The sequence below is a fragment of the Callithrix jacchus genome, chromosome 5, assembly GCF_049354715.1.
Source record: "Callithrix jacchus isolate 240 chromosome 5, calJac240_pri, whole genome shotgun sequence".
In the NCBI taxonomy this organism is placed as follows: domain Eukaryota; kingdom Metazoa; phylum Chordata; class Mammalia; order Primates; family Cebidae; genus Callithrix; species Callithrix jacchus.
In genome coordinates, this window is record NC_133506.1 from 90717554 (window position 1) to 90744769 (window position 27216).

General features: G+C 44.2%; 1 protein-coding gene across 1 annotated transcript in view; it reads right to left on the reverse strand.

Moving 5' to 3' along the window:
* Positions 1-27216, reverse strand: part of PITPNC1 (phosphatidylinositol transfer protein cytoplasmic 1) — a 311718-nt gene that overhangs the window by 151175 nt on the left and 133327 nt on the right. The window contains exon 2 of the mRNA XM_002748676.7: positions 8210-8358. Within this exon, the coding sequence (XP_002748722.1) occupies positions 8210-8358 (149 nt within the window). The remainder of the gene's footprint in view (positions 1-8209; positions 8359-27216) is intronic.

A 27216-nucleotide genomic window follows, 5' to 3' on the forward strand; every position in this document is an offset into this window, starting at 1 on the left:
GGGCGTGGTGGCTCACGCCTGTAATCCCAGCACTTTGGGAGGCCGAGGCGGGTGGATCACGAGGTCAAGAGATCGAGACCATCCTGGTCAACATGGTGAAACCCCATCTCTACTAAAAATACAAAAAATTAGCTGGGCATGGTGGTGCGTGCCTGTAATCCCAGCTACTCAGGAGGCTGAGGCAGGAGAATTGCCTGAACCCAGGAGGTGGAGGTTGCGGTGAGTCAAGATCGTGCCATTGCACTCCAGCCTGGGTAACAAGAGCGAAACTCCGTCTCAAAAAATAAATAAATAAATAAAATAAAAATAAAAAAATATAAAACTAAGTCAGGCGAAGTAGCACATGCCTGCAATCCCAGCTACTCAGGAGGCTGAGGCATGAGACTCTCTTGAGCCTGGGAGGCAGAGGTTGCAATAAGCCAAGATCATGCCACTGCACTCCAGCCTGGTGACAGAGCAAGACTCAATCTCAAAAATTAAAAAATATATATATATTATAGATACAGGTATAGTAAAGTTCCCTCTTATGCCAACTCATTCCTCTCCCTCCCCAAAGGTAACCACAGCCTGAAGTAACCACATGTCCATGTTTTGATGCTTTTATTACATATATGGTTGTCCGTAAACAATCTATATAAATGTAGCAGTGTTATGTATCTTTGTTAAAGATATCTTTGGATATCTTTAAAATAGATATACATAAAATTATAATAGATATAAATGGCATCATGTGTTTATATACTTTTTTGGCAGCTGATATATTGCACATTATATTGTACATTTGAAATTTATCAAAGTATGTCTAATTCATTAAGCTGAACTGCTGTGGAATTTTCCATTACATGAATTTGCCATAATGTATTTCCATTCGCAGATCCTTGAATCGCTTCCATTTCTTTACTATCGCATACAGCATTAGGATTAATCTCCTGGTAAATGTCTCCCTGTGTACAGTGCAAGAATTTTTCTAGGGCTCTACCTAGAAATATAATTGTTAAGTGGAATGTATGTTGTCAGCTTTTCCAGTTGCTGCCCATTGCTCTCTAAAGAGGAGATATCCGTTTCTATCTCTTACTAGCAGTGGAAGTGAGTTGTTTTACCTTTAGGAACCCCTGGTATTATCAGATTTTCAAGTTTTTGCCCATGGGATATGCGTAAAAGATGATGCTATTGCTGTTTTATTTTGTTTTCCTGTCTTCTAATAAGGTGGGATTTTTTTCATGTATATATGAGCCATTCACATTTCCTCTTTTCTGAAGTGCACGTTCAACCCTTTGCCTATCTTTTGAATGGATTATTTTGTCTTTTTTTTTCAAATTAAAAAAAAAATCTATGAGTTTTTTGTTTTGTTTTGTTTTTTTAATTAAATACTAGTCATTGGTGTATATGTGCACTTGTAAATACTTACTTCCAGGCAGGAATGGTCCTTTTAATTTTGGTGTCTTTCACTATGCAAAGTTTTTTTTTTTTATTTACTTGTTATGAGTCTTTTGCTCTACAGAGGCTCTTAATTTTAGTGTTGTAATATTAATGATTTCATTTATTTACATTTTGTTTAATCAGTCCTAGCCTACTGTCCAAATAATATAGCTATTTACATACATTTTCTTCTGATTTTTTCTCATTTAGGTTTTTAATCAATCTGGAATTTATTTTATTTATTTGTGGTTTAGTTTATCTAAGTGCAATCTTGGCTCATTGCAACCTTCACCTCTAGGGCTCAAACAATCCTCCCACTTCAGCCTCCTGAATAGTTTGGACCACAGGTGTTTGCCACCATACCTGGCTAATTTTGTATTTTCTATAAAGATGGGGTTTTGCTATGTTGCCCAGTCCAGTCTTGAACTCCTGGGCTCAGTTGATCCTCCCACTTTGGCCTCTCAAACTGCTGGGATTATAGGCATGAGCCATCATGCCCAGTCATGGAATCTATTTGTGTGTGTGGTGTGAAGGAGGGCTCTAGCCATTTTTCCAATTAGAAGCCCAGTGATCCCAACATCATATACTGAAGAGTTCATCTTCCCCTCAATAATTTCTTATGCCATCTCTATTAAATACAAAGCACTACTGATGGATTGGATCTGTTTTGGGGCTACTTTCTTCCATGAGTTTGTTTAACTCTGCTCTAGTACCCCCACTGCCTTAATTACTTATATAATTACTTAGGTAATTCTTAATTAGCTTTATAATGATATCCGGTAAGTCAAGTCCCTCTTTCAACTTTCCAAATTGTTCATATGAATTTTACCATTATCTCCTCCAGTTCTATTTTATTTATTTATTTATTTTTTTATGGCAGAGTCTCACTCTGTTACCCAGGCTGGAGTGCAGTAGTGTGATCTTGGCTCACTGCAACCTCTGCCTCCCAGGTTCAAGCGATTCTCCCGCCTCAACCTCCTTAGTACTTGCGACAATAGGCACATACCACCATGCCTGGCTAATTTTTTGTATTTTTAGTAGAGATGGGGTTTCACCATGTTAACCAGGATGATCTCAATCGCCTGATCTCCTGATCATCGACTGGCCTCAGCCTCCCAAAGTGCTGGGATCACAGGTGTGAGCCACTGTGCCTGGTCCCAGATCTATTTATTAAAAAACAACATGGGCCTGGCGTGGTGGCTCAAGCCTGTAATCCCAGCACTTTGGGAGGGCGAGGCGGGTGGATCACGAGGTCAACAGATCGAGACCATCCTGGTCAACATGGTGAAACCCTGTCTCTACTCAAAATACAAAAAATTAGCTGGGCACGGTGGCGCGTGCCTGTAATCCCAGCTACTCGGGAGGCTGAGGCAGGAGAATTGCCTGAACCCAGGAGGCGGAGGTTGCGGTGAGCCAAGATCGTGCCATTGCACTCCAGCCTGGGTAACAAGAGCGAAACTCCGTCTCAAAAAAAAAAAAAAAATGTTGGCATCTTAAATTAGATTTTTATTAAATTTATAGAATGGTTTGAAATTCGATGAGAACTTTGTAACATTTCCCATCCATGAATATAGTATATTTCACCATTTGTCTAGGGCTTTTAAAATGTCTTCCACAGATGTTTTATGTTTTTCTCCAAAAATATTTTGCCTATCTTGTAGATTGATTACTGGGTAACCTTGTTTTTCTATCATAAATAAAATTTTTTTAGAATTATGTTTTCTCTATTATTTTTCTTGCTGTATAATACTGCTATGGATTTTTTGGTATGGAATGTACCCGGCAATCTTGCTGAATTCTCATATTGATGTTAACCCCTGTAGAAAATGTCTGAAATTTCCATTAGACAACCATATTATCTGCAAATGATCATTGTGTTTCTTCCTTCCCTCTTTATTTCTCTCTTGTTTTATGGCATTGGCTAGGACCTCACACAATGTTGGATTCCTGACTGTACTCTGAATAAGTACACAGATTTATTAAATGTTAATTGCATCAATTTCAGGGGTAAATCTGATTAGGTCATGATACACTGTGATTATTATTGTTATTATTATTATTCTCTGAGGTATTTGATTGGCTAATTTTTTGTTAAGTAGTTTTCTCGTTCGTTTGTCTTTTGTTTGAGATAGAGTCTCACTCTGTCGCCCAGCCTGGAGTGCAGTGTTGTGACCTCAGCTCACTGCAACCTCCACCTCCCAGATTCAAGCGATTCTCCTGCCTCACCCTCCCAGGTAGGTGGGACTACAGGTGCTTGCCACCATACTAGGCTAATTTTTTATTTTTAGTAGAGATGAGGTTTCATCATGTTGGCCAGGCTGGTCTCGAACTCCTGACGTCAGGTAATCTGACGTCTCAAAGTGCTGGGATAACAGATGTGAGTCACCACACCTGGCCTCACTAATGTTTTATGTAGTATTTTCATGTCTATGTTCTCAACTGAGATTGGCCTGTAAGTTTCTTTTTGGTACTGTTACTGTTCAGTATTGTTATCAGGGACACTATTAGTTGTCCTTCCAGCAGTCAGCCCCATCCTCCCCACTTTCTTACATGCAGATCATGAAGTGGGGAGACATCAGAACAGATTCTCTCTGAATAGCAAAGATAGCTCCTTGAACATTCCTCTTTTGATCAAGGAGGAAAAATCTTAGGTCACATGGCCATCCCTAGCTGGTGGGGTGGCTAGAAAAGTGAGTATCTGCCATTTCATTTTATCTTACCATTCAAATTTGTGCTTTCTATGATCATGCTTTTTGTAGGCTTTTTTGTTCCTCTGCCTTTGGTGGATCGATCAAGTTTTCTCTTGGAGGTTATGGATTGTTTTACTACCCCTTCCGAGATTACCTTTATATTTTGACTGTGCATACTTGTCTTAGAAAATCTAAAATTAGGCCAGTCACAGTGGCTCACACCTATAATCCCATAATCCCAGCACTTTGGGAGGCCAAGGCCAAGGTGAATCATTTGAGGTCAGGAGTTCAAGACCAGCCTGGCCAATGTGGCAAAACTCTCTCTGTACTAAAAATACAAAAATTAGTCAGGCATTGTGGTGGTGCACACAGTAGTCCCAGCTACTTGGGAGGCTGAGGCACGAGAATCGCTTAAGCCCAGGAGGTGGTGGTTGCAGTGAGCTGAGATTGCCCCACTGCACTCCAGCCTGGGCAACAGACCTGGCCGTCTCAAGGGAAAAAAAAAAAAGAAAGAAAAGAAAATCTAAAATTATTCAACATCTTTCTCTAATTCTTAAACAATATTAGCACCTTAGAGTGCTTTTTACTATAATTATTGCTCTCCCACATTCTGTGTTATTTTCTCATTATTACCTTTTTGAAAACATCCTACATCCATTCAAAGATTTACCTAGTTGTTTATCAATTTCTTCATTTATTATTACTTCTAGAAATCCCCACTCCTCTTCCTAGGCTTAGTTTCCTCTTTCTTATAGCACATCCTTTAGTAGTTCTTTCAATATGGGTCTGAGTTAGTAAACTCTCTCAGCTCTTGATTGTCAAAAATTATCTGTATGCCTGATTCTCAGTTCCAACTTTCCATTTATGCAGGGGTGAGGCCCTGATTCCTGTTCCTCATGGGCATAACATGCCCAGTCCCTAGATGTCAGATTTGGCATTCTGTTCTGACGTTCCTGCCTTCCTTAGCATTAGCGGGTCTGCTTTTCCACTCTAGTTTCAGTTTGCCTCTCTATTTCTAGCCTCGGAGGATTTCCCTTTCTTTGTTTTGAGCTCGGCTTCTTTACATAGTTATATATTATCCTGTGTTTGTCAGGAGAAGTGGTGGAGTGTCCCCATTAATCTTTTTACTTACTATTCCTGGAAGTCCACGTCTATTTATAATAAATTTCCCTCTTACGAATGTTTATCACTCTCCTTTAAAATAAACACAATATACATATGACAAAACAGACATGACGGGAAGAGCTGGATGCTTCTTACTTTGTTTCAGTAAAACTTATAAAGTTCCTAAAATTCTCCTTGATTTTCATACATAGGGAACATTCCCCAGGTAATAACTTGGGAGAATACAACTAGATGCCAAGAAATGGAATTTTCCATAGGTTTCTATTTTCCTGCCTCTCCCTCACTTCTCTGCTCTGCAGAGGTGATCCCTGAGGAGAAACTGGCTCAATGTTTGATTTACACGCTCCACACTAAGAATGCTAAAGCAGCACATTGAGAAACCTGTCTCTGTAAAGAAGCCATACCCAGGCCAGACCCAGAGCCCAGCTGCCCCTGCAAATCAACAGCTGGCTGGACACTGAACTGGTTCCAAAGCCTGGGAATTCACAGCTACTAATAGATGAATGGGATCAGTCTCATTTGCATTTCATTGTGACTCAGGAATTCCCTGGTACTGCATCTCTGGGCAAATTAAAACATCAGTTTAATCAGCTCATGCCCTTCACTGTCAGGACACGGGTCTGGGAGACTTCCACCCACCCTAGTGACAGGAACCAAAGTCTCCCATCAAGAAGGAATAGTCCAATTCAAGCTGCTAGGAAGTGGGGCCAAGGTGAGAATAGTGAGATCTAAATATGGTTTCTCTCAGAGCCATCTGACCATGTCCGAGGCCCTGAGAATGGACAGTCACTAGTGTCTGTGAATAAACCGGGGCACTGCCCAGCTAGGGTGTTGGAAATACTTTCTGGATAATCACACACGGGCCAACTGGAGAGGCCACAGGTAGGGGTAAAAGTATTCATGAAATGGCTGACGTAAGACTTGTTTGCTGGAACAGATAGTTAATCTCAATAAGATATTTCTTTGGCCAGGGGCAGTGGCTCACTCCTGTAATCCCAGCACTTTGGAAGGCTAAGGCAGGCAGATCATCTGAGGTCAGGAGTTCGAGACCAGCCTGGCCAACATGGTGAAACCTCATCTTTGCTAAAAAAATACAAAAATTAGCCGGTGTGGCAGTGGGCACTTGTATGTAATTTCAGCTACTCAGGAAGCTGAGGCAAAAGAATTGCTTGAACCCAGGAGGTGGAGGTTGCAGTGAGCCAAGATTGTGCCACTGCACTCCAGCCTAGGTGACAGAGACTCTATCTCAAAAAAATATATATAGATACACAAAATACATTTTTATATTATATATTTATAAATATATATGTATCATATATGTGTCTCTTTTTCTTTTTTTTTTTTAGACAGGTTCTCACTCTGTTGCCCAAGCTGGAGTACAGTGACATGATCTCAGCTCACTGCAGCTCTCAACCTCCTAGGCTCAAGCAATTCTCCCACCCCAGCCTCCCGAGTAGCTGGGGCTATAGGTGCATACCACCATGACTGGCTAATTTTTGTATTTTTAGTAGAGATAGGGTTTTGCCATGTTACTCACGCTGGTTTTGAACTCCTGACCTACCATCCTCAGCCTCCCAAAGTGCTGGGATTACAGGCATGAGCCACCACACTCAGCCAATAAAATATATTTCATATGGCATCTAACCACAAATATTCTAATCCAGAAAAGAACTGAATGGAAGAAATGGGCTGGATAGGAGTATACGGTGGGGAGGAGATCAGACAAGCCCTAATAATACATTATGCCACTCATGATAAGAAAATAGCAAGAAAGTCCAGGTGCGGTGGCTCACGCCTGTAATCCCAGCACTTTGGGAGGCTGAGGCAGGTGGATCACTTGAGGTCAGGAGTTCAAGACCAGCCTCACACAACATGGTGGAACCCCCATCTCTACTAAAAATACAAAAATCAGCTGGGAGTGGTGGTGGGCACCTGTAATCCCAGCTACTCGGGAGGCGGAGGCAGGAGTATCACTTGAACCCAGGAGGCGGAGGTTGCATTTAGTGGAGATCACGCCACTGCACTCCAGCCTGGGTGACAGAGTGAGACTCTGTCTTAAAAAAAAAAAGAAAAAGAAAATAGCAAGGGATTAAAGAATACACTTTGCAAAGCAGAAATGGCAGACTTGATTAGTGCTGTTTTATCATCTTCGATGTGTTTCCCTTCCAAAAGGAGAGTGACAACCTCTACGACGGGTCCCCTTGAGAAGTGGGAGCTCTCTTAACCAATGCATTACCACTTAGGTCACAGGTGACTGTTTGCTTTGTCATTCCCTTTCTGGACACCCAAGTGAGACCCAAAGACGCACTGCCTCCTCCAGCACTTACTTGTCTACAGCATATAGGCAGCGCCATCTCCTTCCTTCAGCTAACACTGAACCAAGGGATGAGACAAGGTCCTTTAATTCTTTTTTTTTTTTTCAAGACAGGTTCTTCCTCTGTTGCCCAGGCTGGAGAGCAGTGGCATGATCATGGCTCACTGCAGCCTCCACCTTCCAGGCTCTTGAATTCTTAAGATCACATTTCATCATAATCTGTCATCAAAGGGGTAGGAAAGATGAGCTCTTAAGGGAAACGCAGTTGAGGACTATTTTTGCGGAATGCAAGTCGGGGGTGGGGGCGAGGAGATTTTGTTTTGTTTATTTTATGTATTAATATTTTTTAGAGTCTGGGTCTTGCTCTGTCACCCCAGGCTGGAGTGCAGTAGTATGAGTATAGCTCACTGCAGCCTCTTACTCCTGGCCTCAAGCTATCCTCCCCGCTTGGCCTCCCAAAAACATTGGGATTACCGGCATGGGTTACCTTGCCCAGGCAGATTCTGTTTTCAAAAGCAATGAGATTGGTGGGCATAGAGGGTGAACGTAATGACTTTCCAAGTGATCTTTTCATCCCAGACACCCAATGCCTCCACCTCTATCACACCATGGGGTCAGGTGGGAGGGGCTCCTGTGTAGAACGCAGGCTGCCATGACTCACCTGTTGAGATACACCCGCTTCTCAGTGAACTGCCCGTTGCCATGGTGAGGGTCCTCGAAGGGCTCATTCTGGACGACCTCCACCCCTTCTCCCCGGTCACTCTGTTCATGGCTGTGTTTGCTGATCATGTACAGCTGTCCAATTTTGTACTACAAAACAGAGCCAGAGACAGAAAGGTCAGCCCCACGGCGTGCCCCTGACATCCCCCTCCAACCACAGCTTGGCAAGGCACTAATAACATCAGCACCTTCTGCTGAGAAGAGAAAGCAGCCACATGGGCCTAATGTTACTTTTCCTGGAGCTAGAGAGAGAACCAGTTGTGAGTAGATTGTCGAGACGGCATGTTCCCGTGAATATTTTACATCACCTTGGCAAATGCTCGCTGGGGTGGCTGGCAGCCTGTAAGGTTTGGCAGCCCACCAAACCTTGGGAAGGGGGACCCTGGAGTCTCTCTTTGCAGGATACAGACCTAAATGGAGCGAAAGTCCTGCTTGTTTGGCCCAAGACAGCAAAGGGCATGTGATTTTTGCCCCTGCTTTCTGCCTAATTAGTGGCATTGCTGAACACGGAGGATTAGATATCACCTATTTCTTCTATCTCCCCCTCTCTCAAAATGCTCAACTCTCCTGGAGGCCTCTGTCCCCTACAAGAAAGGTGGCTGGATATTAGAATCACTTGGAAGCTTTTCAAAGCTCCGGAGACCCAGACCCCACCATGCATGGAGCCAAGGCTCAGAATCTGAGCCCCCGAAGGCCTCTCCTCACCGAGGAACACCTACTCTAAAAAAGTTAAAGTACCTCTAACTCCTTTTCATCCAATTCCATGAAGAGCGTGGAGCCTTCCAGTCCAAGGCCCCCAAAGCCACCTGTCTTACCCTAAAATCATATGGAGCCACATACAGCATGAACATTTTCTATCCTTTTTTTCACGTATGAACGGTTCCATCTGCCTTCCTGCCTCTCTGAAAACCCTAGGGTGAGCACGGATTTCTTCCCCCAGTGGACTTTCAAAGTGGCAAAATGAATTTGATGAAAAAGAGAGAGAGAAAGAGGAAGGAGGGGACTAAATAACTTTTGCGTAAGGGACAACTCTGCTCAGAGTCAGGACGCAGGATGATGCAACCCTGCTGTCGTCCTTCCTACAGACAGACATGGGATCATTACCATCTATGCCTCTGGAATGGGGGAGTGGGGCCTGACTCTGCAACAAATGAATGAGGACTCAGGGTTATTCCCCAAGAACCTGCAGGGATGCAGGTCCCCTGTCTGCCTGCGTAAGAGACAGAAATAGATCTTAAATTAAGGGGGCAGATGAAATGTACAAGTCAACAGTGCAGTCAGTTTCACAGCTGAGAAAACACATGTGCCCGAAGGTCTCTCTTTCATTCCGAGGCAGGAGCAGGGATGGGAGTGTGAAGAAGCTCGGAAAGGCTCTGATCTGCAGCCAGCCCTAGGGACCGAGCCCAGTAACCATGACAATGGAAGCAAACTGCTGTCTGGGTCTTCTCAAAGGCCTGTGCCTCCTATCTGTGCCACACCCCTCTCCAGAATGGTCACATGAAAATGCTTTTAATGTGAGCGTATATGTGCACGTGTCTGTGTGCCTGTTCTCCCGAGAAGTGGAAAGCACAGGGGGATAAGATCAGGAAAAGGAAAAAGGAAATTTAAAGATGAAATCCTGTTTTTTCGTTTGTTTGAGACAGGGTCTCCACCCTTATCACACAGGCTGGAGTGCAGTGATGTTAGCACTGCAACCTCCGTCTCCCAGGCTCAAGAAATCTTCTCATTTCAGCCTCTCAAGCAGCTGTAACTACAGGTACACACCACCATGCCCAGCTAATTTTGCTATTTTTTGTAGAGACAGGATCTCACCATGTTGCCCAGGCTGGTCTTGAACTCCCGGGCTCAAGCAATTCGCCCGCTTCAGCCTCTCAACGTGCTGGGATTACAGGCATGAGCAACCGCACCCAGCCTGAAATCAATTTTTAAAATGAATTTTAGGATCAGAAGCTTGACCTCTCTTCCCTTAGTCCAGGACTGCTTTGACCGTTGCTCATAAAGACTAACACTCTTTCAAGGACAAAGAGAGTAAGAAAAAGTTTACAGATTGCAGATTTATGAGCTACACCTGTGAGATCAACATGCCACCTTATGCAGATGAGCACACAAGCCTGTAACAAGGGACACCACTACCCAGGGGTGGAGATTTCACTGACAGTTGCTTTGTACTTGGGGTTCAGAAATAAGTGTTTACCTACAATGGAATATTATTCAGCCATAGAATGGAATGAAGTACTGATACTGAAACTGCTTAATGATGTAAAAGGTTGAATCGTGTTCCCCCAAAATACATACTGTGAAGTGCTGACCCCCAGTAACCCCAAATGTGACTTTATTTGGAGATAGTGTCTGTACAGAGGTAATCATGTCAAAATGAGGTCATTAAGGCAAGTCCTTATCCAGTACGCCTGGTGTCCTTATAATAAGGGGAAATTAAGACATGAACACAGATAGGCATAGAGAAAAATGATGTGAAGAGAAAAACGGCTATCTCTAAGCCAAGGGTTGAGGCTCAAACAAGATCCTTTCCCCACAGCCTCCAGAAGGAACCAAGCCTGCTGACACCTTGATTTCAAACTTCCAGCCTCCAGAATTGTGAGAAAGTAAATTTCTGGTTGTTGTTTTTTTGTCTTGTTTTGAGACAGGGTCTCACTCTGTCATCCAGACTGGAGTGCAGTGGTGCGATCTCGGCTCACTACAATCTCCGCCTCCCAGGTTCAAGTGATTCTCCTATTTCAGCCTCCCAAGCAGCTGGGTTACAGGTGCGCACGACTACCGCCTAATTTTTGTATTTTTAGTAGAGATGGGGTTTCACCATGTTGGTCAGGCTGGTCTTGAACTCCTGACCTCAAATGATACACCCACCTCGGCCTCCCAAAGTGCTGGGATTACAGGCATGAGCCACCGCTCCCAGCCCAAAATTTCTGTTGTTGAAGCCACCCAGTCTGCGGCACTTCGTTACAGCAGCCGTAGTAAACTAATGTAACAGGTACAGAGGTTCTTTCTGGGGCGATGGAAGTGTTTTGGATAGAGGTGGTTTGCACGACATTGTGAGTGCACTGGATGCCACCGACTGTTCCCTTTAACATGGTTGATTTTATGTTACATGAATTTCACATCAATTTCAACAAAATCACTGATTCTGCTTCGGAAGCAGACACCCCTAAACCAAAGTACAGCCCAGGACCTCGGTGAGGGGCTTAGCAGAAGAGCTACTTCCACCACTGGACCATCTATAGATGCTCCAACCCACTCACATATGAAAAACATATAGAATCAAGGTCAATGCATGACACAGAAAAGCCATTAGCCAGACGCAAGTCAGCCCTGCCTGGGCTCAGCTCCAATGCTTCCTGCTCAGTGGAGATGGGAATGGCCGAGGCAGCTGATTCACCGCAGCCGGTGGAGGGCCGAGCCTTCGGCCTCATTGATCATTCCAGTGGCTATTAAATGAGCCGGCGTGGGGCAGACACTGGCATTAGCTCACTGAGACGGCGTCAGTCTGGGGGTGACCCGCAGACGCTGGGGGTGGCGGGACACTTGAGCCCAGACACTGAGATGGTCAAGGGCTCTGCAGCGGTCACTTCTTCCCCTCCTAAGAAAATCAGGCCCACTTTTTGGGTCGTGGCCATGGGAGCTGGGCCATTTCAGGAGCAGTGGTTTTGTTGTTTTCAAATCTCATATTCACTCGCAGACACAAGTAGCAGTTTCTGATTTGAGGGAAGGAGAAGAGACAGGGAGTCCTTGAACCACCTGTTTAAAAATCTCCATAGACGCTCCTAAAAATGCTGAATCTGAGGTTGTTCCAAACCTTCCCCATTCAGGCTCTGGGGAGAGGAGAGTGGTAATCTTTCTGAAATGCACATAAATGCTGAGAACCACTGCAGCAGAACCTGGTGAAGGCAGCCATCAGCACTTGCTCAGCAGTAAATGTTCTGTCTTTAGAAGGCCTGTTTCTTTTGTCCTCCTTTATGCTGATTTCTTACAAAGTTCCATCCCTAACTTAGTGAAAATACCATATCCCTGACCACCAGCTCCAAACAAACTTGTATGCTGAATAAAGGCTGCAACATCCAAAGACATAGAAAGATTTTAAAGCCTCCAAAGCCTGGGAATTGATCACATAATTAATGGTAATGATGATTAGCATTGATTTATTGATTGCCCATTGGTGCAAGGCACTGATTAAGTGCTTTATATTTCGTTTGTCTTTCTTTTAAAAGAGACAGGGTCTAGCTGGGTGTGGTGGCTCAAGCCTGTAATCCCTGCCCTTTGGGAGTCCAAGGCAGGTGGATCACCTGAGGTCAGAAGTTCAAGACCAGCCTGGCCAACATGGCAAAACCCTGTCTCTACTAAAAATACAAAAATTAGCTGGATATAGTTGTGGGTGTCTGTAGTTCCAGCTAATTGGGAGGCTGAGTCAGGAGAATCACTTGAACCCAGGAGGTGGAGCTTGCAGTGAGCTGAGATTACACCACTGCACTCCAGCCTGCACTTGCTCCAACAGAGTGAGACTCTGTCTCTAAATAAATAAATAAAGCAACAGGGCCTTACACTGTCACTCAGACTAGAGTTCAGTGGCATGATCCTGGCTCACCTCAGCCTCAAGATCATGGGCTCAAGCGATTCTCCTGCATCAGACCTCTGAGGAGCTGGGGCTACAGGGGTGTGCCACCACACTCAGTTAATTTTTATATTTTTCCTTTCGTACAGACAGCGTCTCATTATGTTGCCAGGGTTGGTCTCAAACTCCTGGCCTTAAGCAATTCTCCCACTCTGGCCTCCCAAAGTGCTGAGATTACAGGTGTGAGCTCAGTTTATATTCATTTCTAATCTCTCAATGATTCAGCCAAGTGGGTATTGACAGATGAGGAAGCTGAGTCGCAGAGACATTATAGACTCTATCCATGTTATGGAGCTTCTAGATGTCGGAATTGAATTCTGACCCCCTATAGGCCTCTACTCATTCTATTCCACCCAACTTCAACCCTTATTTCTTTACCAAGTGAAATGCTTTAAAAATCTAAGCCTTACTATGATTTAAAAAGTGGGGAGGGAGGTGGCAGAAAGCTACTGCCTCTGACCTTTGCTATTGCAGAAGATGAGTAACAAAACTCTGACTGAAAGATCAAAGTTGTTTAATCTGTGCATATGCAAGGAATGGTAGAGCAATTATGCTCTAACTTTGTAACATCTATTGTTATAATTCCAGAGTTTGGGTAATCATCATTATAGGCAATCATGAGTAGAGACAGTTCCGTGCTGAACCTCCATGTGAGTTATCATCAGAACAACTACTCCAAATAATTACCTCCATAGTCAAAAGACATCATGGGATCCAGATCTTTCCCCCACACCGCTCTGTACACTTGATAGAGCTGCAAAATTTGAGAAAAGGCAGGGTTGCATAATGTGTTGATGAAGTCGGCAGTTTCATTAGTTTGAACTTTTGCAAACTTTCACATGGGGCACCATCAAATCATTTAACCTTTTTTGTTTGTTTCTTTGTTTTGAAATGGAGTCTCACTCTGTCACCCAGGTGGAGGGCAATGGTGCAACCTTGGCCCACTGCAACCTCTGCCTCCCAGGTTCAAGCAATTCTCCTGCCTCAATCTGCTGAGTAGCTGGGATTACAGGCACACACAACCATGCCTGGCTAATTTTTTTTCTTTCTTTTTTTTTTAAGTAGAAACAGGGTTTCACCAGGTTGGCCAGGCTGGTCTTGAACTCCTGACCTCAGGTGTGATCCTCCCACCTCAGCCTCGAAAAGTGCTGGGATTATGGGCATGAGCCACCACACCTGGCCAAGTCATTTAACCTTGAACTTTGATTTTTTAAAAAAAGGCAACCCCAAGCCAAAACTTGTGTACTGTAAGGGATTATCAGATGAGCGCCAACGATACCTTCAGCATCATTCATGCCTGAAGAAAGACTGCGTCCAAAGTGTTAGGGTCAGCAGAACTCTAAGCTATGAATGATTTTCACTTAACACTTCCCCAGCTGCTGAGTCTCAGAGTTTCTGCAAAGCCAGCCTCCCATACCCGCCACTCTAAAGCACTAAGTGGGTGTCATCTTCCTGCCAACCAATCTCTATCTTCTCCCTTCCTGTCCTCTTTCTTCCCCTCCATTAGTCCCAATATCATTTCCAAACATCACAATGTGAACAGCGGGAACCACAGCTTTGCAATGTATATTCCTGAATTGGGTGGAGTTATTCTCTGCCTGCGGACCCCAAGGCCCCAGGTCAAGAAACAGAATTTATATTTACTTTGCCCTTTACCATCAAAATGGGTGGATACCACATCACCTAACAAGCACAGAGAGACACCTGTCCCTCTCATTTAACGTGAAATCACACATTGACCCAGCTGTGAAACGTGTGATTCCTGCCTCACATAGGCTGTGTGCATAGATGGAAAAGCAGAGAGTGAAATCATTTGGCTTTCTCGGGAGTTTCCTACATTCTTTACATCACCATTAATGCTTTTGTTGAAGCCTTTCTTCCAGCTTTCTCCACTGTCAATACATGGACCTCAGAGCACAGGGCAGCAACTGCTCCAGGAGGCACAAACCGTCCACTGCAGAGAGCACCTGAAGGATAAATCACTACACAGGACTCAGGCCCGTTGTTGCTTCACGCCGAGTGGTGTCAAAATTCTAATTACACACAGGGAAGGAGATCCAATGAGTCCAGATTTTGACAACCTCATCTCAGAAAGCTGGAGCCGAGAGCTGTCTGTTTTTCTGGTAATCCCACAGCACAGCTAAGGCACTGGGACAAATGTTCTAGTCTAAGAGTTGGCAAAGCATGCGGGCTGATGCCTGCTTTGTAAATAAAGTTTATTGGAACACAGCTATGCTCATTCATTCTATGCTGCTTTCACATTACAATGGCAGAGTTGAGTACTTTGAGAGACTCTATAACCCTCAAGGCTGAAAAGATTTACTCTCTGGCTCTTTACGGAAAAAACTTTGCAGACCTTTGTTCTATTCTACAGCTAGGTCTAGTCTGGGCCACCCCCAGCTGTACATCTAGATCTGCTCTGCCCAAAATCAAAGCCGTGTGTGGCTACTGAGCATGTGAAATATGGTCCATTGAATAGAGGGACTACATTTTAAATTTTCTTTCATTTTAATTAATTAGTTAATTTTGAAACAGAGTATGCTCTGTGGTCAGGTTGGAGTGCAGTGATGCAATCTCAGCTCACCGCAACCTCTGCCTCCCGAGTTGAAGTGATTCTCCTGCCTCGGCCTCCCAAGTCTCTGGGACTACAGGTGCGTGCCACCATGCCCAGCTAATTTTTTGTATTTTAGTAGAAACGGAGTTTCACCATGTTGGCCAGGATGGTCTCAATCTGCTGATCTTGTGATCTGCCTGCCTCCCAAAGCACTGGGATTACAGGCGTGAGTCACTGCACCTGGCTCATTTTAATTAATTTAAATTTAAGACTAGTGCTTGATTCAGTTCTTAGAAAATCTTCATATATGTTTGAAACACTTTGGGTATGTGAATTTACTTTTTCAACTGGGAATTTTATGAAATCTAAATAAAGATCAATAGTACTGCCAACGAAAATCTAGCATCTGACTAGGGAGTGCTGTCTAAGACTAAAATGCACACTAGATTTGGAAGACTTACTACAAAAAAAGCAAAATAGTTCATTAATAATTCTATATTGATTGAAATTGCTCATATTTTTGATATACTGGGTTAACTAAAATATGTATTTAACTTCACTTGCTTTTTTTTTTTCTCTTTTTAGAGACCGGGCCTCACTCTGTTATCCAAACTTCTTTTTTTCTCTTTTATTTTTTAGAGATAGGATTTTGCTCTGCCATCTATGCTGGAGCGCAGTGGTATGACTGTGGCTCGTTGCAGCCTTGAACTCCAGTGCTCAAGCGATCCTTCCACCTCAGCCTATTGAGTCACTGGGACTACAGGCAGGCACCACCACGTCCAGCTAAGCTTTGTATTTTTTCTGTAGAGATGGAGTCTTGCTATGTTACCTAGGCTGGTCTCAAATACCTGGCCTCAAGCCATCCTCCCGCCTCAGCCCCACAAAGTTCTGGGATTATAGGTGTGAGCTGCTTCGAGCTGACCTATGTTTCTTTTTACACACTTGAAAAAATGTGACTATTAGAACATTTAAAATTACATGTGTGCTTCTCATTTGTGGCTTACATATTCCTAATGGGCAGTGCCAGGCTGGACTGTAATCTAGACCAACTCAGACTCAGAGCGGAGCTATGATACCCCACCAAGACTTCACCAAGACCCTGGAGGCTGGCTGCTCAGACCTCTGAAGGAGGTTAAGAGTTTCCACCTGGCCAGGCATGATGGTTCATGCCTGTAATCCCAGCATTTTGGGAGGCCAAGGCCGAGGCAGTGGATCACAAGATCAAGAGATCTAGACCATCCTGGCCAACACAGTGAAGCCTCATCTCTACTAAAAATACAAAATTAGCTGGGTGTGGTAGCGCACGCCTGTAGTCCCAGCTACTTGGGAGCCTGAGGCAGGAGAATCGCTGAACCTAGGAGGTGGAGCTCCTTTGCAGTGAGCCGAGATTGCGCCACAGCATTCCAGCCTGGTGACAGAGTAAGACTCCATTTCAAAAAAAAAAAAAACTTCCATGTATTTCTGAGCTGGTGAGGTAGAACACTAGCAATAAGGGTTGCATTTGGAGAAGCCCTCCCTTCCTGAGGACTGCTATTACCTAGGACTCCAGAGAGGTGATAATTGTTCACAGTGGTCTATGATGGAAAGCACTGGGGTTTTAAAAATGAAAACGTGAAGCCAGCGTCCTGATTCTGCCTTTGACTTGCTTTGTAACCTTAGACGATTTACTTAGCTGAGCCACAGCTTGTTATCATTAAAATGGAGCTAATAGAATACCTCACAAGACATGGTGAGAATCAAGGGAGAAGAAAAAAACCTTACAAATTAAAATGCTTCGTCAACTGTATAATAAAATGGTATACCAACTGCCCTTGCCACTGTTCCTTCTCCTTGGCCACATGTCTGACTGTGACTTGCAGATCCGTTTCATTCATATCCCTGTTATGCCACAGGTTCCAGAAAGTATAAAAGAATGAGGCATCTGCCATCACTTGTACAGTGCCAAAACCAAAGGAAACTTGACCATCTGCTCAACACTATCTTTTCCTTCTGTAAAAATTTCATTAGACGGCAAGTCAGATTGAATGCTTCCCATAAGTATTATCAAAAGCTTGAGAACTTCCACTTAGATGAGGCAGCTAGAACTGTCAAGTTCGCAGAGACAGAAAGTTGAATGGTAGCTGCCGGGGCTGGAGGGGCGGGCTCATGGAGAGTGAGTGTTTAGGGTACAACGTTTCCGTTTAAGATGAAAAAGGTTCTGGAGGTAGATGGTGATGACGGGTCACCGAAATGTACACTTCAAATTGGTTACAATGGGCCAGAAGTCGTTAATGTCTGCAATCCCAGTGCTTTGGGAGGCTGAGGTGGGAGGCTGAGCTTGAGCCCAGGAGTTGGTGACCAGCCTTGACAGCTTGGGGAGACGCTGTCTCTACATAAAACAAAAAATAAAAAACTAGCTGGGCATGGTGGTACAGACTGTAGTCCAAGTCACTCGGGAGGTTGACGCGGGATGACTGTTTGAGCCCAGGAGTTTCAGGCTGCAGTGCAGTGAGCTATGATCATGCCACTGTGCTCCAGCCTGGGAAATAAAGCAAGACCCCATTAAAAAAAAAAAAGATTTGGTAAATTTTATGATATGTATATTTGATCATATTTTACTAAAAGTCTGGAAACTTGTCATTTTTCAGTGAGTATGGCTCATGCCTCAAGGTAACATTCCAATAATTATTTTATGATTATAAAAAAAGTATTAAAATTTACCATGAAATAATTTTTTTGGGGGGGGTACTGAGTTTCGCTCATGTTACCCAGGCTGGGGACCTCGGCTCACCGCAACCTCCGCCTCCTGGGTTCAGGCAATTCTCCTGCCTCAGCCTCCTGAGTAGCTGGGATTACAGGCACACACCACCATGCCCAGCTAATTTTTGTATTTTTAATAGAGATGGGGTTTCACCAGGTTGACCAGGATGGTCTTGATCTCTTGACCTCGTGATCCACCCACCTCGGCCCCCAAAAGTGCTAGGATTATAGTCATGAGCCACCGTGCCCGGCCGAAATAATTTATTAAATTATTTCTATGTGATGAACTTTTGGTTTAGAACCTTCCTGAAAGGTGTTGAGCCTAGAAGACAGCAGAAATATAAAAAGACTCTCCTGAGAGACAATATTACATGAGATTCCCTGATTCCTGCCATGCCACAGCAGTTCTCTGCTTGCTGTGTCCTAAGCCTAGATATCTTTTTTTTTGGTGTTGGCGGTGGGGTGGGGGGCGGGAGGGAGTCTCAGAGTCTCACTCTGTCGCCCAGGCTAGAGTGCAGTGGCATGATCTCAGCTCACTGCAGTCTCCACCTCCTAGGTTCAAGCAATTCTCCTGCCTCAGTGAGTAGCTGGGACCACAAGCATGTGCTACTAAGCCAGGCTAATTTTTGTATTTTTAGCAAAGACAGGGTTTCCTGACCTCAGGTGATCCGCCTGCCTCAGCCTCCCAAAGTGCTGGGATTCTAGGTGTGAGTCACCACACCCAGCCCTAGAGGTCTTTACTATGACCATTCTGGAGGATTCCTGTTGGTGATGCTCCCAAGTAACCAGGTGCTGAGTGCTCCATGTTACAGACAAAGACCTGGGCAGAAAGGAAAGAGTAATTAACTGAACCCAAAAGTGTTCTAATCTGGTCTCAATGGGAGCACATTCCTCAATGAATATGAACGTCAGGTGAATGAACATGAACATCACATTCATGGTCTACCCCTCCCGTTGCTCCTTATCCTGAAGCTCTGCCCAAGGGTAACTACAGTGAGACCAATTCCAATTCCTTCTTCCTTTGGGAAAGCAGCCTGTATTCTTACATTCAACAGCTAGATCTGATTTGGGCTCTGCCAGGGCTAAGAACATGACTGGCTAAGCCTGCAGTCTTCCCGGCTCTGTGATTCAATGTGTAGGTTTCTCCACATAGACAGGAAGGTTGAAAAAGAAAAAAAAAAAGGGTATAAAGTTCTTGGGTGATTTGTCAGATGTCTCTCAGCCAGGTCAATAAACCATGAAAACCAATATCCGATCCCACAAAGAGGATACAAACCTGCAGCTCATATTTCAGGGTATCAGTGCATTATCACACATTTATCTTTTCTCTCGAGTTTTTATAAGCAGCCCTCGGAGGTATCTTGTTTACGTAATACCTGTGTCATTATGCCAGGGTATGGGAATGAAAAAGCTGATGAAAAGATTTAAGAAGAAGCTGGGTTATCAACATTTAATTCAAAAAATCCTCCTTTTGTGACAAACTAATATAAACTGTACTGGATGCTGATGCTTAACCCATCCTAAGTTCTGGACCGAACTGAATAGAAATAGAGCAACTTAACTCCAAGTTAAGGGCTCAGGCTATGCTTCGTGCTGGTGCCAGTACAACCTCTATCCCTACGGTTGCTGCAAGACTGTGCAAGTTACCTCAAGTGTACTAGACCATTGAGGGGAATAATCTACTTGGCTGAGTACAGAAGAGTAACAATATTCTTCACAGTCTATGCAGCGTTAGAGCGCATGAACATTTTGCTGCTGCTTCCAACACCAACTTGCTTTTAGAAGTGATGTTCTAGGCCTGAGAATTCATTTGACTCATAAATGGAAAAGCCAAGATGATAACATGCAGCACTTTTAGGCTACTTTATAAGCACTGGCTAAGGCACTGGTGTCATGTCCTTATATTTATAAGTGACAAGCTGAGCAAATTAGCCATTAGTGGGAGCCCATGAAGAACGAATAAGACAGCAAAGACAGGAACTGCCAGAACTCAACTCAAAACCACAAGGGCAGTTGGCTCCCGGAGCAGCACATGGAATTTCTTTATACGTTGGCTGTGGGGATGGTCTTGGTTCTTAAGAGTCCTGCACGCTCTTATTCATCGTTCAACATGCATTTCACGTGTATGCCAAGCCCTGTAGACGCTGGAGGCAGAGCTGCAAACAAGACACACTTGGTGTCTGGCGAAGAGGGAGGGTTTCTTGAGTGTGTCTGCCTTGAAGACAGAAGACTGAAGGATCCCGATGCATTCATCAGAGCTCTCAAACGATTTGCCAGGAAATGTAAAACCGATCGCAACTCAGGTTAATGGAGAGGTTTGCTGACAAGTCTGACCTTTAGTAAGCAATCAAGGCTCTTGTGTTTACTACAGAACATAAACCCACAGTCAATCACGAGACCAGAAAGGGGGAAAATTGAGATAGAGCTTTCCCAGGAAACGTATCCTGCGCCATCCGCTTGTGACCCCTTTGTCATCTCTGTAAACTTGGCCCCATAACCGAAGGTGTTCCCAGCAGAGAGGTCCATCCTCTTATCAAGGCAGCAAGGCCTTTCCAGAATGAAAAGAACCCTTTGTTTGTGAAGCCTAATGCACCCATCAACCCTTTATGAAATCCTTTATGAAGATGGCTGGTAGCATCAAGGGAAGCTGCAGTACCACTTAAAAGCAGAAATCATTCGGGAATGACAGCAATTAGTTTCAGCATCGTTGAGACCTGAGAACAGAGGGTAAAGAGAATGCAGAGAGAAGCTCTTGCTCCTTCAGGTACAATTGCACAACAGGAGTTCTTAATGTTTTGAGTTATTCAAGGTACTTCGTGCCTAGACAAACAAGACCTCAGTAATATTTGAGGGTCACTGGACTCCTTTGCTTACTTAACTGCTAGCTGGCTTGGCAAGTGGTTTTGGGGTTCTGGTAACTACCTAGCAAGGCTGGGAGAGAGTTATAACCAAATTATATCTGTGGATTGAGACTTGGAAAGTTCTGGCATCTTTGCTCACCCTCTTAGGAGAAGCCCCAGGTTCCACAGGCATGGATGGCACTTGTAGACAGAGAGGGTGTGTGGCTGGTTGCAGGGAGCCACCATTCATTTCTAGGCCATAGTGGCCTAAGAGTGTTTCTTCCCTCATTAAAAAAAAAAGCAGATAACGGATGCAGGAAAGCAAAGGAGAGTCCATTCCTGCTCTCCTGAGGTAGTCAGTGAAGACAGAGAAAACAGTAAGTTTGGTACATTTCCAGGAATTGCTACATTTTAAAAATTGATCTTCTGGCTGGACACAGTGGCTTATGCTGGGCACAGTGGCTCATGCCTGAAATCTAAAGCTGCTTTCAGTCTATAATCCCAGCACTTTGGGAGGCCAAGGCAGGTGGATTACTTGAGGTCGGGAGTTCAAGAACAGCCTGGCCTGACATGGCAAAACCCCATCTTTACTAAAAACACAAAAATCAGCTAGGTGTGGTGGTGCATACCTGTAGTCCCAGCTACTCAGGAGGCTGAAGCAGGAGAATTGCTTGAACCCAGGAGAAGGAAGTTGCAGTGAGCTCAGATTGCAACAGTGCACTCCAGCCTGCGGGATAGAGCAAGACATCATCTCCCCACCGCCCCCCACCCCCAGCCAAAAAAAAAGAGTGCTGCTAGGGCTGGGGGCGGTGGCTCACACGGGTAATCTCAGCACTTTGGGAGGCCAAGATGGGTGGATCATCTGAGGTCAGGAGTTCAAGACCAGCCTGGCCAACATGGTGAAACCCCGTCTATAAAAAAATAAAAAATAAATAAATAAAATAAAAATAAAAAAAGGAATGCTGTGAACATGAGTATACAAGTATCTGAGTCTTTGCTTTTAATTATTTTGAGTATAGACCTAGAAGTGGAATTGCTCAATCACATGGTAATTCTGTTGAACTTTTGAGGAACCACCAAACTGTTTCCCACAGTTTTACATTTCTACTAGCAATATACGAGGGTTCTGATTTCTCCACATCCCCACCAACACCTGTTTTACATTTAAGAATATTTTTAGGGAAAGGGTCTTGCTCTGTCACCCAGGCTGCTGTGACACAGCTCACTGCAGCTTCAACCTCCTGGGCTCAAGCGATCCTCCCACTTTGGCCTCTGGAGCAGCCGGGACTATAGGTACACAGCACTACTCCTGGCTAATTAAAAAAAAAATTGTAGAGACAGGTCTTGCTATGTTGCCCAGGCTGGTGTTCAACTCCTGGCCTCAAGTGATCCTCCCACCTCAGCCTCCCAAAGCATTGGGATTACAGGTATGAGGCACCATGGCTGGCCCATCATCACTTCTTTTTTTTTTTTGATAACAGCCATCCTAACAGGTGTGACATGATTACAGGATGTTTTAAAGTCAATTCTGGGTTCTCTCTTGGATCATTTATTCTTGCAAAGCCCATTTTAGGCGGTGCTTGGGCATTTCACATCCTTCTTCCAGATAAGTACTGAGACAGCCCTGGAAGAGATTTCAACCCTATTATTTAATTAAACTGGAAGAGTCAATCAGTAGGCTCCTGATGAAACACTGATAAGCCGAGATGGTTAATTTTTAGGGGGCTGGAAGGGGCCTCCTGGAAATAGTCTGGTTGTAAACACAAGATAAATTCAGTTCAGTAAATCTCTTTAATGTCAAAAAGGTCCCAACACCTTTACAAACAGTTAAATCGCTCTTTGTAAAGGCACCACAAAGAGGCAGCTGTGAATTATTACCTTAGAGAACCCAGGAGTGGTGGTGGGCAGAACCTGAAAAAGCGCTTCTATTTCTGTTATAGAAGCCGCTTTCAGTATTATTTTGATGGCCCATCCAGGAATGTAGTAAATTATAGAATCTCAGCATAGAAGGCAGCTGAATCCTACAGAGCTTATGAATTGCATGTATATAATTTATATTCAACAATTTGGGGTGAAAAAGCCATTCTTGATCATTTACATTTTTCATGTTTTCCTTGCAGACCAAGTCACTTTTTATTTTATTTTGGGTGACAGCTACTCTTGAAAAAGTAATCTTAAAGATGACTTTAAACTCTGTAGTTGAGCATATAGATGTTTCTCATACTTTTAAAAAAAAAATACGCAATTCGATGGCTTTTAGTATATTCACATGGTTGTGAAATCACCACTGCCATCTAATTCCACAACATTTTCATCATCTCCAAAAGAAACTCCATACTGACTAACAATCATGCCCCATTCTCTTCTCCTTCCAGCTCCAGCAACCACTAATTGACCTTCTGTTTCTAGGGACGTGGCCATTCTGAACATTCACGTCAGTGGAATCATACAATACCTGGCCTTTTGTCACTGACTCCTTTCATTTAAGATGTTTTTAAGATTCATTCATGTCTAGCATGAATCAGTACTTCTTTTTTATTACTAAATAATATTCCATTTTATGGATATACCACATTTTGTTTATCCATTCATCAGGTGATGGACATTTCACTGGTTTTCACCTTGTGGCCATTGTGAATAATGCTGCTATTGAGCATTTGTGTGTGTCTTTTGAGGATGTACGTTTTCATTTCTCTTGGATGAGGAATTACTGAGTCACATGGTAACAACATGTTTAACCTTTTGGGGAACTGTTAGACTTTCCTCCATAGCAGCTGCACCGTTTTATACTCCCACCTGCAACGTCTCATACTTTCTTTTGATAGTTTTAAGTTATATACAGAAATAAGAAAGCCAAAGAAGTGACTTCAAAAGCCAAGAGTAAGCTAAGGACAAATGTGGTTGTCTAAGTCACTGTCGTATGAACTTGGGCACATCATCCACTGAACAATGATCACGGGCAGCTCTCTGGCCATGAGGCATCTTTTCATTACTCTTCAAGGACACAAACAGCAGAACAGACGATCAGCGTGAGAAGCCAAGATACCATGTCCAAATGTGCTAATTACATAGCATTGACAGAAAGGGTGCAAGGGGTTAGGAACAGAGCGGCATGCAGTACAGTTGTCAGGGGCGGGGTGCCACATGGAAAATTAGCCTTGATCTGTGCATCAATAGAAACTAGCATGGCCAGGCACGGTGGCTCATGCCTGTAATCTCAGCACTTGGGGAGGCTGAGACGGACAGATCACCTGAGGTCAGGAGTTCAAGACCAGCCTGGTCAACATGGTTAAAACCCATCTCTACTAAAAATACAAAAATTAGCTTGGCATGGTAGCGGGTGCTTGTAATCACAGCTACTCAGGAGGATGAAGTGAGAGAATTGCTTGAACCTGAGAGGTGGTTGCAGTGAGCAGAGATTGGTGCCACTGCACTCCAGCCTAGGCAATAGAGCTAGACTCCATCTCAAAAGAGAAACTAGCATGGCAAGAAGGAACGGGGAGGTCACTGCCTGTAAGCACACTCTGGAAATCTACTTGCTCACAGCAAAACTTCACCACCTCACCAGGACCCCTGCAGATGCATGACAGAAGTAATCTTAAAAGTTGCCGCCCAGAGTCCCAGCTTCTGTAAGTTCAGCACAGTTCTAAAATATTTATCCTACTTAATCCTCACAACAATGAAATGAGGAAGGTAGTGTTTTAAATCCCTATTTGACAAATGAGGAAACTGATGCACAGAAGTTAAGTCACTTGCCCAAGGTCACCCACCTAGTAAGTAGCAGAGCTGGGATTTGAACCCAGCCAGTCCAGCTCCAGGATGCACTCAGCCATTGATCTCCTTGGCCGCTTGCTTAACATCAGGATAAAAAGGCTAGCTGGATGAAAACGTCACAGTAAGTAAAGTGACTGCTCACTCCTGCATGCTGCTGACAGTTTCAGGTTGACGCTAAGAAGAGTTCTTTTTGGCCGGGCACGGTGGCTCAAGCCTGTAATCCCAGCACTTTGGGAGGCCGAGGCGGGTGGATCACAAGGTCAAGAGAACGAGACCATCCTGGTCAATATGGTGAAATCCCGTCTCTACTAAAGATACAAAAAATTAGCTGGGCATGGTGGCACATGCCTGTAATCCCAGCTACTCGGGAGGCTGAGGCAGGAGAATTGCCTGAACCCAGGAGGCGGAGGTTGCGGTGAGCCGAGATTGCGCCACTGCACTCCAGCCTGGGGAACAAGAGTGAAACTCTGTCTCAAAAAAAAAAAGAAAAGTTCTTTTTTTACCAGAGATGAGAGACAGCAGAGCCAAGGAGAGCAAAGAGAGGAGAGGTCACAGGGGAAGTAATCTGGGGGGACAAAATTAGAAGCCAAGAGCCTGAGACCCTTGGTCCTGCTCCTAGAAGGTCTCCCTTCTACATGAATTCCTACACACAGCCATGAAAGGAAGCACAGCTGCCCATCAAAGTCCTTGAGACTTGAAAGTAAAAATTACAATTAATTAGTCCACCTAATTTGGACTCACAAAATGCGTGGGTGGGAGAGATTCCTGCAGCTGACAGCTGATGTGACAGTAATTTCATGAAAAGGAACAGCAGAACATCCCTGCCTTTGGATTTGAATGTTTCCAAATGTGATTCCAAGCCCTCGCCTGAAACAATACTCAGGACAAGTGCTGAATATAGATATTCTGTGGGAGAAAAATCCATTTCGCTTGCCCAGCCAACCTGAAGTGTAGGAAAATGAGATGAATATCTGCTTCTTTTCACCCTTCTTCAAAGCTCACCCAATAAGGGCAGCCAACTCCACGCCCAGCCCACACTCTTATCAGTTGGAAATTTAGATTCCTAATGGCATTTGGGGAGGCAGGAATCGTATATTCAAAGTCTTCATTAAGCCATTCCAGCTATCTGAATCTAAGTGTTTTGTGATCCCCTGAAGTGATATATACTACCCCTTTTGCTCACTCTACCAAGAGAAACATGCAATCTAAGTTCCTGTCTATATCCCAGTGATGTATATTAAGGACTGTCCATAAGGCAGACGACACACTCCTCTGTGGGAAGAGAATGAGGGAGAGGCTCTAATCAGCGTGTCTTATTCCCTGTTCTCCTTCTCTTCGGCACGCCTTCCTCCCCATTCCCAGAGGAAGATGTTTCCAGAACTACTGACAACCCCTGGAGGAAGAAGGCCTTGCTTCCTCTCTCCTCTTGGGCAGATGGTATTTGCATACTGACATATTGTAAATCTAGTCACCCAGGTAACAGGGCTCCAGTTAGCAACAGCGGAATGAAGGTCAGCCTGGTTCCTTCTAAAATTAGAAATCAGACAAATCTGATTTTTAACCGTTCGAGGTAGGATGCCCAGTTAGATGGCAAATTCAATTCTTAAAATGAAATTTCAGTTGGGAGACTGAGCCGTAGTTAATAAAAGCAAATTGGGGCATTTCAACATGATCAAAACATAGGTTTTCATGTGTTGAAGTTCCAGCTCCATGACCTTATTTCTGTAAATAATCCTACTATGACTCCGGTGTCTGCTGGCGAGTCATCTTTGACGGGGATTACAGGCCTGAGCTACCGCACCGGCTTCCCTTGACTTTTAGAGTTGGTCAGTTATCAAGAACCGTGAATTTGGCCAGGCACAGTGGCTCACATCTGTAACAGCACTTTGGGAGGCTGAGGCAGACAGATCACCTGAGGTCAGGAGTTCAAGACTAGCCCGGCCAACATGGTGAAACCCCATCTCTACTAAAAAATACAAAAATTAGCTGGGTGTGGTGGTAGCTGCCTATAATCCCGGCTACTCAGGAGGCTGAGGCAGGAAGAATTGCTTGAACTTGGGAGGCGGAGGTTGCAGTGAGATGAGATCCTGCCACTACACTCCAGCCTGGGCAACAGAGTGAGACCCCGTCTCAAAAAAAAAAAGAACCATGAATTCTACACCAAGTATTCCAAGTACTTAAGGTCTTTCACAGTTGATATCCCCTCTCCCCACACAATCTCTCCCTCATAAGTCAACTGCCTGGCAGTGAACAAGCTCCATATCATCTTCTACCCTCTTCTGTCTTGACCTACACAGATCTCCCCATCACCTGGGACTTTTTTCCCTTCTTTGCTTTCCCTGATCATGGAGGTGGGTCTCGGGTGGGCTTTGAAGAACACAGGAATGGTGCACAATCCCCTCCGACCATCCATTCTC